The sequence below is a fragment of the Pristis pectinata genome, chromosome 11 (genome assembly GCF_009764475.1).
Source record: "Pristis pectinata isolate sPriPec2 chromosome 11, sPriPec2.1.pri, whole genome shotgun sequence".
Taxonomy (NCBI): domain Eukaryota; kingdom Metazoa; phylum Chordata; class Chondrichthyes; order Rhinopristiformes; family Pristidae; genus Pristis; species Pristis pectinata.
The window spans coordinates 88,247,580-88,266,870 of record NC_067415.1 but is presented as its reverse complement, the minus strand read 5'-3'; the positions used below and the strand labels follow the sequence as shown (position 1 = coordinate 88,266,870).

The window sequence follows — 19,291 nt, the reverse complement described above, 5'->3', positions numbered from 1 at the left end:
TGGTTTCAATTTCTAAAATAAGGTTAAGTCCAGCCCCTTCTCTGGTATGAATACTTACATATTGTATCTTGGACACACTTAATAAATTCCACACCCTCTAAGCCCTTTCACTAAGGAAATCCCAGTCAATATTGGGCAAGTTAAAATCCCCCACTACTATAACCCTATTACTTTTACACCTTTCTGTGATTTGCTTGTTCCTCTGTTTCCTGGTGACTATTGGGAGGCCTTTAGTATAACCTCAGCAAAGTGACTGCCCTTCTCTTATTTTTAAGTCCTTTCCGTATGACCTTGTTGGGTGATCACTCCAGGATAACCTTTCTACATACTGCTGTGATTTTCTCCCTTAATCAGAAGTGCGACTCCCCCTCTTTTGTATCCGCTGTCATGCCTGAAACTTCTGTACACCGGAACATTAAACTGCCGCTCTTGCCCTTCACTCAACCACATTTCCATGATTACAATTATTATAATACCACATGCTGATCACCTGATTTACTCGTGAGGTTCCTTGCATTAAAATAAATGAGTTGAGCCTTCCACCCCACCATGGTCCCTAACCTACCTGTGTCTGCTCTGCCCACTGGATATGCTGGATTTATGCTCTAGATTCGGGTCAATCCCCTCACCTCCCACACTGCTACTGAGTTTACCACCCTCCTGCCAAATTAGTGCTTTACTCTTATTGCTTATCCCCAGCTATCACGGAAAGCATTACATGCCCATTGTATTGTAGTTCAATAGTCATATGCACATATTTGAAAAATTCATCCTTTGAAACACCATAGTGCTGCAGAATTTACTTCCTGTTTTGAGATGGGGGAATAGCTCAGAAAATTTTAAAATATAAATGATATGCTTCATATTGAAGCAGTGGACACTGAGGAGGAAGGTAAGATGCATAAAATCATATGAACATAAGAAATAGAAGCAATAAGCCATTCCATCCCTTCATTATGCTCCTGCATTCAACAAGATAATGGCTGAGCCTGTGGCTCATATCCCAATGCCAATACCACATCCTCCAATTTGTTCAACATCTATTTAAAAAAAAATTTGATCTCAGCCACAAAAACATTCAATTACTAAACATTCCCAACTCTTGGGGTTGTGGTTTCAAAGGATTTTCAACTTACAAGTAACCAAAATTCTTCCCATCTCCCTATCCTAAAGCTATGCCCTTTAGCTTTAGGCTTCCCAGCCTGAGGAAACCACTGCTCCAAATCTACCCTGTTAATCCCACAGAATCTTGGATCTCAGCTCTCATTCTTCCAAATTCCAGTGAATATTGTCCAATCTTACTTTAACTTTGATGGACAATCTCTCACCCCAGGTAAGAATCTAGTGAATTTATGCTGCATTAACTTGTGAGCAAATCTATTAGTTTTTTTCTCTAAGGTGTTTGGAATACAAAAGTCAGGAAGTTTTGCTTAATTTGAGGAGCAGTGGCAAGATTTCATTTTGGTTACTGTGTAATTTTGATCTCTGTACCGTAAAGAAAATACTTGCCTTGATGTCAGTGCAGTGTGGATTCACTGGATTGAAGCCTTAAATGAGTAACCGTCCAATAAAAGTGAGACTAAATAGGATTGGTCTGTAATCACTGGTGTTTAGAAAAATGATAGATAAGCCCACAGAGACAAACAAGATTCTGTGAGGGGGGGACAAGTTAAATATGATATTGTTTCCTCTACTTGTATCGTCTTGATTGAGATTGGTAGATTTTTTGGGCAGTAAGGGAATCTTGGGATTTGTAAATCAAATGGGAAAGTATACCTGAAGCACTGGATCTGCCACTTTCGTATTGAATGTCAGGGCAGGTGCAAGGAGCCATATGTCCGACTCCTGCTTTTATTTTTTAAACTTAGAAAGCAGCAAGGCAGATTGACAAAATGATTAAGACATATGGGATAGTTAACTTTGTTGGTAACAGTAATGAATGTAAGCACTAAAGACGGTACAGAGGATATTAGACAAGGACAATGCAAGGGGTGAAGAAGCGATTTGTAAGACTAAGATGATCTGTAATCACTGGTGTTTAGAAAGGAGACTGAAGGAAGATTTCTTTTGTGTATACAAGGTTGGGGAGGCTACATGAAGCGAATTGGAAGGGCATTATAGGCTAATGGGTTCCTATTGCTATGCACAAAGATTAGGACCAGACAGCAATTATAACATCTATATGTATGTACCACATTTAAAATGAAATAATCAACCAAGCATATTAAAGCTTAAATAGACAAGAATGGAACAAATGTGGACGGAGAGGAAGATTGTCAAAGGATTCCGCAAAATAGACCAGTTGGGAATAATATGGACAGGGAAATGATGGATGGATTTTAATCTGGACAAATGTGAGGTGTTGCACTTTGGGAGGTCAAATTTAAGAGGAAAGTATACAGTAAGTGGCAGGATGCTTAGGAGCATTGATGTACAGAGAGATCTAGGGGTGCAAATCCGTATCTCCCTGAAAGTGGCAACACTAGATAGGGTGGTGAAGGCAGTGGAAGGCATGCTTGCCTGTGTTAGTTGGGGTGTTGCGTATAAAAATCAGGGAGTATGTTTCAGCTGCATAAAATTTTGGGTAGAACACATTTGGAATATTATGTGCAGTTTCTGGTCACCACATTATAGAAAGGATGTGGAGGCTTTGGAGAGGACATAGAAGGGGTTCATCAGGATGTTGCAGGATTAGATAGTAGTTGCTATAAAGGAGAAATTGGACAAACTTGGATTGTTTCCCATGAACCCCCAGAGGCTGAGGAGTGACCTGATGGAAGTATAAAAAATTAAGAGAGGCACAGACGGGGTAGACAGTCCGAGACATTTTCCCAAGATGGAAATGTCATACACTAGAGGGCATAGATTTAAGGTGAAAGGGGAAAAGTTTAAAAGAAGATTTATGTGATAATTTTTTATGCATATACATACACACACATATATATAATGTGTGTGTGTGTGTGTATGTATATGAGTGTTAGATGCCTGGAACACACCGCCAGGGGAGATGGTGGAAGAAAGCGCAATAACAATGTCTAAGAGGCATTTAGACAGGTGCATGAATTGAGGGATTTAGATGACATGCAGGTAGATGTGCAGTTTAAATTAGTATCATAGTTGGCACAGACATCGAGGGCTTAAGATCCTGTTGTCCTATGTATTAGAACTAAAAGAGGAACTAGTAGGAAAGGATGATAGAGAAAAGCCAGATGAAACATGAGAGGGATGGAGGGAGGGCAGAGATGGAGGGAGAGCAGAGAGGGAGAATGAGCAGTGAGAGAGAAAACAAAGAAAGGAAAACGAGAAAAGGAAAGAGACAAAGAGATTGGGAGCAGAAAGGGAGAAATACAGAAACAGAACCAAACCTAGAAAGAGTGAGAGAAAGGGGTAAATTGGGAATAGGGGTGGGAGAAGGGAGGAATAAAGGGGGAAAGGAGGAAATTGTGAATGATGTGGGGAGAAGGAAGGAAAAAGGGGGGGAAGGGAGAGAGGGAAGAAGGAGAAAGGGACAGACACAGGAGGAGGGATAAAGCAAGAGATATAGAAAGATGAAGAGCTGAGTCAGAATGTGAGCAAGAGAACCAGAGTGAAATACAGAGTGAGCAAGAGGGAAAGTGGAAGAGAAAAGAGAGAGGAAAGAATAGGAGAGGTGGTGAGAAAGAGTAATAAAAAACAATACTGATGGTAAATGAAAGGGTGAGAAAACATAAGAAAGAGGGTTATTGAAAGAGAGAGAATGCAAAAGAAAGAAAGATGACACCAAAATTGGTGGTATAGTGGATAAGGAATTAGGTTGTCTAAGGTTACAACAGGATCGAGATCAATTGGGAAAGTGGACCAAGAAATGGCAGATGGAATTTAACTCAGACAAGGGCAAAGTGATGCATTTTGGAAAGTTAAATCAAGGCAGGACATACACAGTGAATGACAGGGCCCTGGGGAGTGTTGTAAAACAGAGACCTGGGGTACACATACATAGTTCCCTGATACTGGCAACACAGGTAGAGAAGTAGTGAAGGTGGCGTATGGCATGCTTGGCTTCATCAGACAGGGCACTGAATACAAGAGTTGGGATGTAATGTTACAGTTGTACAGACATGGATGAGACTGCACTTGGAGTACTGTGTGCAGTTCTGGGTGCTTGGCTATGGGAAGGATGTGACTAAGTAAGAGAGGGTGTAAAAAAGATTCACAAAGATGTTGCCGGGACAGGAAGGCTTGAGTAATAAGGAGAGACTGGATAGACTGGGACTATTCTCCCTGGAGTGAAGGAGGCTAAGGGGTGTCCTTATGAAGGTTTATAAAATTACGACAGGAATGGACAAGATGGATCGTCACAGTCTTTTTCCCAAGGTAGAGTCTAAAACTAGAGGGCACGAGTTTAAGGCCAGCATGGATGAGTTGGGCTGAAGGCCCTGTTTCCCTGTTGTATAACTTTATGAATTTATGACTTTATGATCTAATGAAATAGAAAGACATTGAAAGACCAGGACAATGGCCCAGTGGTATGGAACTCAATTAATAAATATATATTTCTTGGCCCTTCAGCAAATATGTGGCAGACCAATGCTTGGAGAGGTACCATTTTAGTACCTTAGTTTGCAGATGCTGTCTTAGGAATGATGGAGACATGGTTAAGGGTGGCTTAGGTGTTTCATTTGTGAACAAGCTATAATGGCTATAACTTTCTAATAAGCAGCAGAAGAGGGGCATCTCACCACCATCATGTCCCTCGAGACTGGCCCATTTTATCCCACTGAAGGAACCATATATTGGCATGGTGCAAACAGCTCTATTAAAAAGTTTACAATTATAATGCCTAGCAGTCTTTGGTTGAATTTGATTCAGAGGAAAAAAAATTTCCCTCAAAACTTTTGAGTTTCTTCTCAAACTAAGCAGTTTCATTATTGGCATAGACAAGCATGTAGCATGATTGGATCTGTTGATTAAATATCTCAGAAGTGGCAAGTAGGCTACTAATTTGTGGAGCAGTGGCCTGTGAGATGGGGTAGTTCTTTGGAATGCATTGATTTGTAAATAATGAGTTTTGAAAGTGGTAGACTTTTAATTCGTTTCATATCCAGCAAAGGTTGAAAATGTCTGTTTGTTCCAATTATTTGAATTTAATCTGTGGATTCTTAATACAGTATGTGGATAGCAAGTCCAATCACATAATATCCTTGCATCAGATTCAATGGTAACTGCAGAATTAATTTACAATAGTTAAGGAGAACAGATCGTCAAAAATGAAATGTTCCATGCAATTGCAGACATTTCCGATCAAACACAAATCAGCATCAATGACACGGAAAAATTATGAAGACTTTGTTTTGCACAAATCCCCACCACTCTCATTCCCATTGTGTTTACAATTAGAAAATGTGTTCAGTACCTCTTTACACCTTCCACCAGAGCAATCTCATCTGGTGAGGAGGAAATATAAACTGAGGATCTCCCACATTCCTGGTGCGGCTTTGGATAATCAGTCTGGTCTTCTCTCTTAACTTGGACTGTATGGCAAAGACACAGTGCACGGAAAAACAGCTCCTTTCTTCCCTAGAAGTGAAAAACAAATAAATGAAGGCCTAGTAAACAGTGGTTGGACGTGCACCAATTTATCCTGTACCTTACTCTGCCAAAGAGATCAGACATTTATTTATCCTTATGTATCCATGTAGTATAAAAACAAAAGTGTTCTTTTCTTAGCAATACAGCTCAAACTGGAAGGATTCAATACCAAGGCGATGGTACTAACTGGCCCATGATATGCAAAAGAAGGAGAATCAATTCACTGTTTCTTCCAAAGTCTCATCAGGGTAAATAATAGGAAGCACCAACTTCCCACACAGATAACAATCTCACTGGATATCAAAACATGCAGTGATCTAAAATCCAACACCACCACATTTGAAGAACCTCACTGAGTATGCAGTTCAGAAGTGAGCTATCAGCCCAGCTGCTGCATGACAGTATTCTTCTTATATAATCATTTCCCAGGAACTGGCCATTGCTGTCAAATCCAGCATTCATTATATTTGTGCTGCTGGTGATGAACCACTTTGAACCTTTACGGTTCTGGTGATGGTACTCCACAATGCTGTTGGATAGAGAGTTCCAGGATGAGGCCTATAGCAATGATGGAAATCAGCAATACATTTCCATGTGTGGATAGTGTGCAACTTGTTGGGGAACCTGCAGGGTGGCAGTGCTCTTACGTGCCCGATGCTCTTGTACCTCCTGTCAGTAGACCTTGCAGATTTGGAAGGTGCTGTCATACTAGCCTGAGCGAGTAACTACTGTGCATTTTGTAGATGGCATACACTGCTGCAACTGTGTGCTGGTGGAGGGGGGGAATAAATATAAACAGTGGTTATTAGATCACCAAAGAGGGTTATATTTCCCAGATTGCTTTAAGTTTCTTTAGAATTTCTGGAGAGGCACTCATCCAAGAAAGCTCATTGCATCGCTCTCCTGACTTGTGCCTTGGTGGAAAGGATTTGGGGTGTCAGATGGCAGCCTAATCACCATAGATTGGTACTCAGCCTCTGACCAACTCCACACAAGCCAGACCTGCAAGGCAGTGTCAGTCAGTCTGGTAAAGATGTACAAACAAAACCTCAGGAATAAGAGACTGGAAAGAAAAAAATACTTGGTAAAGGTATTGGTTTATTATTGTCACTTGTACCGAGGTACAGTGAAAAGCTTGTCTTACAAACCGATCGTACAGGTCAATTCATTACACAGTGCAGTTACATTGAGTTAGTACAGAGTGCATTGATGTAGTACAGGTAAAAACAGCAACAGTACAGAGTAAAGTGTCACAGCTACAGAGAAAATGCAGTGCAATAAGGTGCAAGGTCACAACAAGGTAGATCGTGAGGTCATAGTCCATCTCATTGTATAAAGGAACCGTTCAATAGTCTTATCACAGTGGGGTAGAAGCTGTCCTTAAGTCTGGTGGTACGTGCCCTCAGGCTCCTGTATCTTCTACCCGATGGAAGAGGAGAGAAGAGAGTATGTCCCGGGTGGCTGGAGTCTTTGATTATGCTGGCTGCTTCACCAAGACAACGAGAGGTAAAGACAGTCCAAAGAGGGGAGGCTGGTGTCCGTGATGCGCTGGGCTGTGTCCGCAACTCTCTGCGGTTTCTTGCAGTCCTGGGCAGAGCAGTCGCTGTACCAAGCCGTGATACATCCAGATAGGATACTTTCTATGGTGCATCAGTAAAAGTTGGTGAGAGTCAAAGGGGACAAACCAAATTTCTTTAGCCTCCTGAGGAAGTAGAGGCGCTGGTGAGCTTTCTTGGCTGTGGCATCAACATGATTTGACCAGGACAGGCTGTTGGTGATGTTCACTCCCAGGAACTTGAAGCTCTCGACCTCAGCACCACTGATGTAGACAGGTGCATGTACACCACCTCCTTTCCTGAAGTCAATGACCAGCTCTTTTGTTTTATTAACATTGAGGGAAAGGTTGTTTTCATGACACCATTCCACTAAGCTCTTGATCTCCTTCCTGTACTACGACTCATCTCTGTTTGAGATACAGCCTACAACGGTGGTATCATCTGCAAACTTGTAGATGGAGTTAGAGCAGAGTCTGGCCACATAGTCATGGGTGTATAGGGAGTAGAGTAGAGGGCTGAGGACGCAGCCTTGTGGGGCACCAGTGTTGTGAATAATCGTGCCGGAGGTATTGCTGCCTATCCTCACTGATTGCGGTCTGTTAGAAAGTCAAGGATCCAGTTACAGAGGGAGGTGTTGAGTCCTAGGTCTCGGAGTTTGGTGACAAGCTTGCTTGGGATTATTGTATTGAAGGCAGAGCTGTAGTCAATAAATAATAGTCTAATGTAGGTGTCTTTACTGTCCAGATGCTCCAGAGCTGAGTGTAGGGCTAGGGAGATGGCATCCGCTGTAGACCTGTTTCGGTGATAGTCGAATTGCATTGGGTCCAGGTTGTCTGGTAGGCTGGAGTTGTTGCGAGCCACGACCAACCTCTCAAAGCACTTCATGATGGTGGATGTCAGAGCCACTGGTCGGTAGTCATTGAGGCACGTTACCTTGCTTTTCTTTGGTACCGGGATGATAGTGGTCTTCTTAAAACAGGAGGGAACCTGAGATTGAAGCAGGGAGAGGTTGCATATGTCCGCAAATACTTCTGCCAGCTGATCAGCACCATCTGGGCCAGGTGCTTTCCTCGTGTTCACTCTCTGGAAGATTGATCTTATGTCCTCCACTGAGCACAGGTTCAGCTGCGTTGATGGCTGTCAGGGTGGACGGTGACAATCCACTTCCCTTTTGTTCAAAACACACATAGAATGCGTTAAGTTCATCAGGAAGGGATGCGCTGTTGTTAGCTATGCAGCCTGACTTCGTCTTGTAGCCTGTTATAGCAAGTAAGCGCGGCCATAACTGACAGCTGGTCAGGAACTCTATTTTGAGTCGGTATTGCCTCTTGACATCCCTGATAGCTTTCCGAAGGTCATACCTCGATTTCTTGTACAGATGAGGATCATGAGGTTTGTGTGCAGCAGACCTCTCCTTCAGTAGGGAGTGGATCTCCCGGTTCATCCATGGTTTCCTGTTTGGGAACACCCGTATTGTCGTCTTTGGTACACAGTCTTCCACACACTTGCTGATAAAGTCTGTGATGGTGGTGGCATACTCATCAAGGCTGGCAGCTGAGTCTTTGAACATGGACCAGTCCACTGTCTCAAAGCAGTCATGTAGGAGTTCATTTGCTTCCTCAGACCAGCACTGCATGACTCTCTGTACTGGATCCTCCTGTTTCAGTTTCTGTTTGTATGCAGGAAGAAGCACAGCCTGGTGGTCTGATTTCCCAAAGTGAGGACGAGGGGTGGCTTGGAAGGCATCTCTGATGGTTGTATACCAGTGGTTAAGAGTGTTGGTGCCCCTGGTGGAGCAGGAGATGTGCTGATAGTATTTTGGTAACACACTCTTGAGGTTGGCCTGATTGAAGTCCCCTGCGATGATGAAGAGGGCCTCAGGGTATCCTGTCTCAAGGTTGTTGACCATGGAGTATAGCTCATTGAGTGCAGGCTTCATGTCTGTTTGTGGTGGGATGTAGACTGCCATCAGGATAGCTCATACAGCACAAAAACAGGTCCTTCAGCCCAACCGGTCTATGCCTACTAAGATACCCATCCAAGCTAGTCCCATTTGCCAGGGTTTGGCCCATAACCTTCTCAAACTTTCCTATCTATGTACCTGTCAAACTGTCTTTTACTGTAAAAGTTGTTGTTATACCTGACTCAACCATTTCCTCTGGCAGCTCGTTCCACATATATACCACCCTTTGCGTACAAAAGTTACCCCTCCAGTTCCTATTAAATCTTTTCCCCTACCTTAAACCTGTGCTAACTTTATACCATGATTTAAAAAGGGAAAAAGGAACAGACCAAGTTATTACAACATTTTTTTTTACATTTTAACTCAGTGGTGATTTTTTACTCAGTGGTGAGTGCGTGGAATGGGCTGCCGGCAACGGTGGTGGAATCGGATACAACAGGGTCTTTTAAGAGACTTTTGGATAGGTACATGGAGCTTAGAAAATTAGAGGGCTGTGGGTAAGCCTAGTAATTTCTAAGGTAGGGACACATTTGGCACAACTTTGTGGGCCGAAGGGCCTGTATGTGCTGTAGGTTTTCTATGTTCTAGGAGCTTCAGTGATTAGAGCAGCGATTATGAGCACCATCCATAATGCTCAATACAAGGTCTTTGCTTTCTATGGTATGTGTCAATGATTTGTGCTCAACTATTGAGGCCACATCCATGAGGTTTGTGGATGATACCAAAATTGCCAGTATGTTTATAGTGAGGAAAAAAGGTTCTTGACTGCAGGACAATATCACTGTAGTGGTTGGGTGGGTACAAAGGGAGCAAATGGAATTCAATCCCAAAAGTTGTGAGGTCATGCAGCTGGAGACAGCAACAAAGCCAAAGGAATATACAATAAATAGTAGGATATTAACAAGTGTAGGAGCATTCCCAACATCTTCATTCATGTCCATCGATCCATGAAAGTACCACAACAAGAAGATAAAATGTACATTTGCAAAACATGTTTTTATTAACCATGGCAGACTACAGGGGCAGGGAGGTTATGCTGGAGCTTCATGAAACACTATTTTGGCCACAGCTATAGTACTGTGTACAATTATGGTAACTATAATGTTGGAAGAGTATGTTAACACAGGAGGGAGCAGGGATGCCTTCAGAAGACACAGTGCTACAAATTTTCAGCTTTGAGGAGAAATTGGCTTCAGAACAAATGAGACTCAGGAGACTTAGGTGACACTTAAACAGCTAACCCGGGGATCTAGGTTTCATAACATATCAATAAAACCTTAATTTTCCTTCTAATTCAGGCTGGTGAGGGTCTGGACCTCAATATCTTAAAAAAAAATATTGGGAGGAGTAGAAAGTATCAAAATATTGAAATACTAACTGAACGAGCACTTGAAGACCATATTCTGCAGGGTTACAGCCTGAAAACTTGGAAAGGGAGCAATCTGGAGTCCTTTCCATTGAAAGCTAGTTGAAATACTATGGACCAAAATAGTCACCTTCTGTGCCATGAATTTCTATGATTAAAATAGGTGAAGTTGGGCGATATTGAGAGAGCGAGGTGTTGAGAAGGAAATTTCAAGAAATTTTAGAAATGTAGGAAGATGTTAAAATAATGGAATGGTCTTGATCATCCCCAAATGTAATGGCCATTGAAGGTCAACACAGACTTTATTGGTACTTAATCAATGAATTCCAAATGGTTTTCTTCAGCCTTAGAATAAGTACAAATTGGAAAGAAGACTAATGTTTCTTGTGATTTTAACTAAAAGCTGACCCAAAAGATTCTAATAAGCATCTTAGGAGGAAAGATTTAGGAAGCAAATTCAAAAGCTTGAAGGTCAAATAGCTGAAGGCATGGTCACTAAGAATGGAGCAATTAATAAGCAAAAAACTGCAGGCAAGAAACCTTAAATAAAATTGTTCTCTGTCCACAAATTCTGCCTGATTTTTCTTTTAAATGTTTCCAGCATTTTCTGTTTATATTTTGAATTTCAACATCTAGTTTTTTTTGCTTTTTAATTACTCAAGTTCTAATGACCATGCCTTCAGCTACCTGGCCTCTAGCTTTTGAATGCACTCTCTAAAACTTTCATCCTTTAAGATGCTTCTTTACTTCTTTGAGTAAACTTTCAGCTAAAGATCACGAAAAACATTAATCTGCTGTCTAGTATTTACTTGTCTTCAGGGCCAAGAAACCATTTGGAATTTCACTGACTATCTACCATTAAAACTACTTCCAGAAACATCAAACTGGATCACCTGATTGCTAGAGCTGGCTGGAACATCACATTGAGCTTCAAGCCCTTCCAACATGCTCAGGTGCCTGGATTTTGAGGATTCAGCCATTTTGCCTTCTGGATGGTTAAACCATCAAAAAGAAAAAAGTGTTACATCACTGTAAAATTACATGACCAAGGCCATTAACTCTGACTACTTGAATGGCCTCCTGATTATTCCAATGTTTTCTTTGAAAGCTGGGATGTACAGTACAATGTAATCCAGTGTCTGGGAGGGTTAGATAATTACAGATGAAATTAGCATTACTAACTGTGCTGCTGAAATAATTAATTAGTTTCAGGGTCATACACAAGAATCATTATCAGTTTTGAAACCTACTCAAGTCCAATCTCCTTTGGCTAACCTTTGCTGGTTGAAATTTTCTCTTTCCCTTGTCAGTTACTGCAAGGGGTAGTTCTTTTGTTGCTAAGCAAGACAGAAATGGAAGTCATCCTCTCAGCTTTCACTGATGATGGGCTCTGTATGGTCACAGATTCAATTGATCAACAAAGGATGCGCAAGTGCTAGCAGATTGTTTCAGCCTTGTATCCTCTGCATACATCAATTGGAAAGTGTGTTGTGGAGCGACCCGGGTTCAATTCCAGCCATCGTCTGTAAGGTGTTTGTATGTTCTCCCTGTGCCTGTGTGGGTTTCCTTCAGGTGCTCTGGTTTCCTCCAGGTGCTCTGGTTTCCTCCCACATTCCAAAGACGTACGGGTTAGGAAGTTGTGGGCTTGCTACGTTGGCGCCAGAAGCGTGGCGACACTTGTGGGCTGCCCCCACAACACTCTACACAAAAGATTCATTTCACTGTGTTTTTCAATGTACATGTGACTAATAAAGATAACTATCTTATCTTTATCCTTGTTGGAGACGAGACCATTTGCCTGGCTCACTAGGCACCTCTTCAATCTCCGAGTCGAGGAAACTTTGCAAACAAACTGGTAGGAGCAGAAGATGAAAGTCGCTACTGGGCTCAGTGCTGGACAGCTTTTCTACAGGGCCCGGTACTGTCTTGATTTTGGTCACTTCAGTCCTGCCCTCTGCTTTTGCCACCAAAAATCAGAACAACCTCATTGAATATTTCAGACAAGAGGAAGCCAATCAGTCGCTTGGTAAGAGCCAACACCCAAGTGGCAACACTCCACCTTCAGGCACTGCAGACATAACTGCAGATAATGCATCCCCTCAGATAGCATGTGTTGGTAATTTTTTTCTACTGGAGCACAAGCTTCAGTGCAACACATTGGTCCCAGTAGAAAGCAGCAGCTCCACTGCTCTCAGGAAGTAGCCCAAATTTTACTGGGAACTTAGAGTCTGGAAAATGGGGCCTCCAAGCAGAGTACTTCCCCCTCCTACCCACCTCTGATCACAATCACAAGACAAGGGAGCAGAAGTAGGTCATTCAGCCCATCGAGTCTGTTCTGCCACTTCACCATGAACTAAACTATTCTCCCATCTAGCCCCAGTTCCTGGCCTTTTCCCCATATCCCTTGATACCCTGACTAATTAGATAACTATCAATCTCTTCCTTAAACACCCCCAATGATCGGGCCTCCACAGCTGTATGTGGCAAAGAATTCCATAAATCCATGACCCTCTGGCAAAAGAAATTTCTCCTCATCTGTTTTAAATGGGTACCCTCTAATTCTAAAACTGCCCTCTAGTCCTGGACTCACCCACCAAGGGAATCAACTTAGCCACATCTACTCTGTCCAATCCTTTCAACGTTTGAAATGTTTCTGAGGTCCCCTCTCATTCTTCTATACTCCAATGAATACAGTCCAAGAGCCGACAAACACTTCTCGTATGTAAACCCTTGCATTCTGGGAATCATCCTTGTAAATCTTCTCTGAACCCTCTCCAACATCAGTACATCCTTTCTAAGATAAGGGGCCCAAAACTGCGCACAGTATTCCAAATGAGGTCTCACCAGTGCTCCACAGAGCCTCATCAGCACCTCCTTACTTTTGTACACTATTCCTCTTGAAATGAATGCCAACAGAGCATTCGCTTTCCTTACTGCCGATCCAACCTGGTGGTTAATCTTAAGGGGATCCTCGTGCAGGATACCCAAGTCCCTTTGCACTTCTGTATTTTGAATTTTCTCCCCATCTAGATAACATTCTGCCTGTTTATATCTTCTTCCAAGATGTACAACTGCACATTTCTCAACATTATATCTCATCTGCCATTTCTTTGCCCACTCTCCTAAACTGTCCAAGTCTCTGCAACCTTTGTTTCTTCAATTCCTGCTCCTCCACCTATCTTGGTGTCATCTGCGAACTTAGCCGGAAAACCATTTAATCCAATAATCTAAATCATCAATATACAGTGTAAAAAGAAGTGGCCCCAACACCGACCCTTGCAGTACACCACTCGTAACTGGCAACCAACCAGAACAGGATCTCTTTATTCCCACCCTTTGCTTTCTGCCTATCAGCCAATGCTCCACCCATTCTAATATCTTCCCTGTAATTCCATGGACTCTCATCTTATTAATCAGCCTCTTGATGAAGGGCTTTTGAAAATCCAAATACATAACATCCACGGCCTCTCCCTTGCTCATCCTACTTGAGATTACCTCAAAAAATTCCAATAGGTTGACCAGGCCAGATCTTCCCTTCATGAAACCATGCTGGCTTGGACCTATCTTGTCATGCATCTCTCGGTATTCCATAACTTCAACCTTGAGGATCGACTTCAGTAACTTTCCAACCACTGATGTCATACTAATAGGCCTGTAATTGTCCTTTTGCTGCCTCCCTCCCTTCTTAAACAGCAGAACTACATTTGCAACCCTCCAGTACCATGCCAGAGTCTACTGACTCCTGGAAAATAATTTCCAATGCCTCCACAATCTCTAAAGCCACCTCCTTCAGAACCCGTGGGTGCACTTCATCTGGTCCGGGAGACTTATCTGTCCTTAGTCCATTTAGCTTCCCAAGCACCTTCTCCCTAGTAATCTTGATTGTACTCAATTCTATTCCCTGAGACCCCTGACTATCAGGTATATTACTGATGTCTTTCACAGTGAATACTGATGCAAAATACTCATTTAGTTCCTCTGCCATCTCTGTTACCCACTCTAATTTCTCCAGCATCATTTTCAATTGGTCCTATATCTACCCATGTCTCTTTTACTCTTCATGTATTTAAAAACTTAGTATCCTTTTGTATGTTATTTGCCAACTTCCTTTCATAATTCATCTTTTCTTTCCCAATGACTTTTAGTTTCTTTCTGTAAGTTTAAGTTTCCCACTAATTTTTGCTTCCTTGTATGCCCTCCCTTTTGCTTTTATTTTAGCCTTAACCTCTCTTGTTAGCCACATTTGTGCCATTTTTCCATTTATAATTTTCTTGGAATATACTTATCCTGCACTTTCCTCATTTCTTGTAGAAATTTCATCCATTTCTGCTCTGCCGTCCCTCCATCTAGCTTACTTTTCCAATCAATTTGGGCCAGTTCCCCCCTCATGCCACTGTAATTTCCTTTGTTCCACTGAAATATTGACACATCTGATATCAGCTCTCCTTTTCAAATTTGAAACTGAACTCTTTCATAATGATCACTACTTCCCAAGGGTTCCTTTATCTTTAATTCCCTAATCACCTCAGGTTCATTACACAGCACCCAATCCAAAACAGCTGATACCCTGGTGGGCCCATCAACAAGCTGCTCCAAAAAGCCATCCCATAGGCATTCTACAAACTCTCTCCTGAGATCCAGTACCTTCCTGACTTTCCCAATCCACTTTCATGTTAAAATCCCCCATAATTATCTTTCTGACGCACTTTTTCTATTTCTAGCTGTAACTTGTAGTCCACATCCCAGCTGCCGATTGGGAGCCTGTATATAACTGCTATTAGGGTCCTTTTATCCTTGCCATTTCTTAACTCAACCCATAAGGATTCTACCTCTTATGATCCTATGTCCCTTCTTTCTAGTGATTTAATATCATTGCTTAGCATCAGGACCATGCCACCCCCTCTCCCTACCTGCCTATCTTTCCTATACAATGTGTACACTTGGACATTCAGCTCCCAATCACATCCATCACTGAGCCATGACTCTGTGATGGCCACAATGTCATATCTTTTAATCTGTAGCTGTACACTTTATTTCTAATGCTACGTGCATTTAAGTACTGTACATTTAGACCAGTATCTGTTACCGATTTCGCTGTATTTCTATTGCACAGCAAATTATTAGATTATCCTGTCCTTTCACCTGCCTGTCCTTTTTGCCATCTTTGCTGCACACTATCTTTGACTTGTTTCTATTTTCCTCTTCTTCAACCCTAACACCCTGGTTTCCTTCCCCCACCAACTTAGTTTAAACCCTCCTTAACAGCTATATTAAACATTTTCGCCAGGATATTGGTACCCTTTGAATTGAGGTGTAACCCATCCTTTTTGTATAGGTCATTCCTCCCCCAAAATAGATCCCAATAACCCAAGAATTAAGCCCTGCCTGTTACTCAGCCATACATTCATCTGCCTGATTCTGCTATTCTTGCCTTCATTAGCACGTGGCACAGGCAGTAATCCTGAGATTACTATCCTGGAGGTCTTGCTTCTCAATTTTCTTCCTAACTCCCTGATAGAGGAGGGTCCTCAGGTTGTCCAAACTTGGGGATATACCACACATAGAGGTGAATTGTAAGTTACAATGGCTCATAGCCAAAGCCTCTGGTAGGCTCTTCAAAGTGGTGGGGATCAAGGGGACTTAAGAGTATGGGCAATTCTGACTAAGATGACCCCTGCTTAAGCCAAATTGCTCATCAGACCCTGGCCCTGAAGCCGCCTTGGGAACTGGTCCTACACAACTTGAGCAGTATCTTGGAAATGCCCTTCCTGCTGTTCCACACTGCATTAAAGCCTTTCTTGTGCAGGCTGCTCCTTCACACTCTACTTTTTCATCCTGGTCTACCATCATGGTGATCCTCTGCCTTCTGGTGGCAATGCAATTCCCCAGTGGTAATCTGTCCATGTGAAAGTCCTCCCTCTTTACATTGGGGACTGAGGGTAAAGAGCACTGTACAAAGCAATCTCGTGTAATGGGTTGTTGAGTTGATTCATAACCACTGTTGTTTCGGCAGTGTTTCATGTAGGAGAGTTAGCAAAATTGGATACAAAATTGGCTGTATGGTAATGAAACAGGGCAATGGTGGAAGGATGTTTCTCAGACTGGAGGTCCGTAACTAGTGGTGTGCCCCAGGGGTCGGCGCTGGGACCATTGCTATTTGTCATCTCTATTAATGGTTGGATAAGAACATAAAGTTAAAGTGGAGTCACAGGTAAACAGGGTGGTGAAGAAGGCTTTTGGCATACTGTCAGTCAGGGCAATGAATATAGAAGTCGGGAGGTTATGTTGAGATTGTACAAGATGTTGGAGAGGCCACACTTGGAGTATTGTGTTCCATTTTGGTCACTGTTTTTGGAAGGACATGATTAAACTGGAAAGAGTGCCAAGAAAAATTACAAAGATATTGCCAGGACTCGAGGGACTGAGTTATAGGGAGAGGTTAGACAGGCTGGGCCTTTATTCCTTAAAGCGTAATGTCATAGGTAGGGTGAGTGGTTTTTTTTCCCCCCAGGGTTGGGGAAATGGAAAACTAGAGGACATAGTTTTAAGGTTAGAGGTGAAAGTTTAATAAGAAGCTGAGGGGCAACTTTTTTATTAAATATATAAACACAGCAGGTGGTAGATATATGGAACCAGCTGCCAGAGGAAGTGGTTAAGTATGTGGACAGGTATATGGATGTCAAGAGTTTAGAGGGACACGGACCAAGAGCTGGGAAATGGGATTAGCTTGAAAATGTGTCTTGGTCAGCGTGGACACGTATGGGCCGAAGGGCCTTTTTTCATGCTGTATGACTATGTAAATGCAGAATCCAGTCAGCACTGAAACAGGTCCTTTAGCTTTCTACATCCATGCTGACCACTGTACTTATCAATATTATCCCCATTTACTCATTAGTCTTCTCTGCCTCAGTGATTCAAATGCTTGTCTAGGTGCTTCTTAAATGTTGCAAGAGTACCAGCCTATAGCACCTCCTGAGGCAGCATATTCCTGATTCCAACCACTCAATATGTGGAAAAAGTTTCCTCAAATCTCCTCTAAGCCTTCTACCTCTTAGCTATAGCTTTGTCCTCTTGTTTTAAACACCCTAACCAAGACTTTTCCTGTCAATCCTATCTGTAACCCCTCATAATCCCACCCCCCCCCCCCACCCCATCATGTCACCCCTCAACCTCTTCCACTCTAGGAAAAACAAACCCAGCCTCTCTAATTTCTCCTTATAGCTGTAATGCAGGCAACATTCTGGTGCACCTCCTCTGCACGTTCTCCAATGCAATCACATCCTTCTTATTGTGTGAGAATGTGAAAGGTTGCAGCATTTGAAGGGACTGCAAGGTAACAGTAGCTCAAAGGTCACAGATTTCCCAAAACCTACTGAAGAATGCAGATGAAGAAACAGCTTATTAATTCATAATAAGCTGTTTGTATAATGGTCATTGGAGTATCAAAAACAAAAGGGCATGGGTTTAAGTTAAAAGGTTGGAGTTTCAAAGGATATCAGAGGGAAAGATTCCCTTCTGCACACACCACCCCCCCCCCAAAAGAGAGTGGTTGATATCTGGAATGTGCTTCCAGAGGAGGTGGTGGGATCAATACAATTTCTATATTCAAGCAGCATTTAAACAGACACTTCAGTAGGCAAGGGGCAAGGCATTGAAGAACACTGTCCTAATGCAGGCCAATGGGATTAGTGTAGATGTGGAAAAAAGAGGCCAGCGGGGACTTAGGTGGCATGGACCAGTTGGGCTGAAGTGCCCATTTCTGTGCTGTATGACTATGACATTCCCATCAACTCCTTCCTCATTCTTTTACCACTCACCTACACAGCAATTTTCAATGACAAATTAGCCTACCAATCAACACATCTTTGAGATGTGGGAGGAAATCGGAAGGCATAGGCTTAAATGAGGCTGTTGACAAATGTCCTGCTTGGTAGGATTCTCTAGAAGACTAAGACACAGGGTATCCGAGGTGTGTTGGCAAACTGCGTCCAAAATTGACTATGTGGTAAGAGGCAGAGGGCAATGATGAATTTTCTGACTGCCTGTAACAGGTGGTGCACTGCAGGGACTGTGCTTGAACCTCTTGTTTATAAAATACGTAAATGACTTGGATGAGAATGTAGAGGATACAATAAGTTGCAGACTACCCAAAATTGGTGGAGCCATAGATAGTGAAGGTGGTCATCTAAGGGTACAGTGGGACATAGATCAGCTGGGAATTTGGTTGGAGCACTAGCATATTGAATTTCATCCAGTCATGTGTGAGGTAATGTGCTTTGGGAGGTCAAATTCTGGTAGGACATGTACAGTAAATGACAGGGACCTTTGCACTGTTGATACAGTGACTGCTGTTAGAATAGTTGTGGCCCTAGCACTTTGTCTATCTGTACTGCACTTTCTCTGTAACTGAAACACTATTTGGCATTCTATTTCCCATTTTGCTATTTCAATGTACTTGCGTACAGAATGATCTGTCAGGATTGCATGCAAACCGAAGCTTTTCGATGTATCCCATTTGCCCTCTTAATTACCTAGTGCACCTGCCTGTTGGCCTTCAATGACTATGTACAAGCAAACCAAGGTCTCTTTGAACATGAACATTATCCAATCTCTCACTATTTAACAAAGTGTTTTTCTGTTCCATTCACCAAAATGGATGAACTATAACTTTTCCACCTTATATTCCTTCTGCAATGTTCTTGTCTGCTCATCCGTGAACTCATGAAGCCTTTTCTCATGCTCCTAACCCGACCTGGTTTTGTATCATGAGCAAATATGACATTAAGGCCCTTTGGCCAAATCATTGATATTGTTTGGGAACTTCTGGGCCCCAACCAC

The 19,291-nt window shown here is 42.4% G+C and overlaps 1 protein-coding gene across 1 annotated transcript in view; it reads right to left on the bottom strand.

The window, feature by feature from the left end:
- Positions 1-19,291, bottom strand: part of atp11a (ATPase phospholipid transporting 11A) — a 205,217-nt gene that overhangs the window by 98,276 nt on the left and 87,650 nt on the right. The window contains 1 exon segment of the mRNA XM_052025948.1: positions 5,393-5,556. Coding sequence (XP_051881908.1) covers positions 5,393-5,556 — 164 coding nt within the window.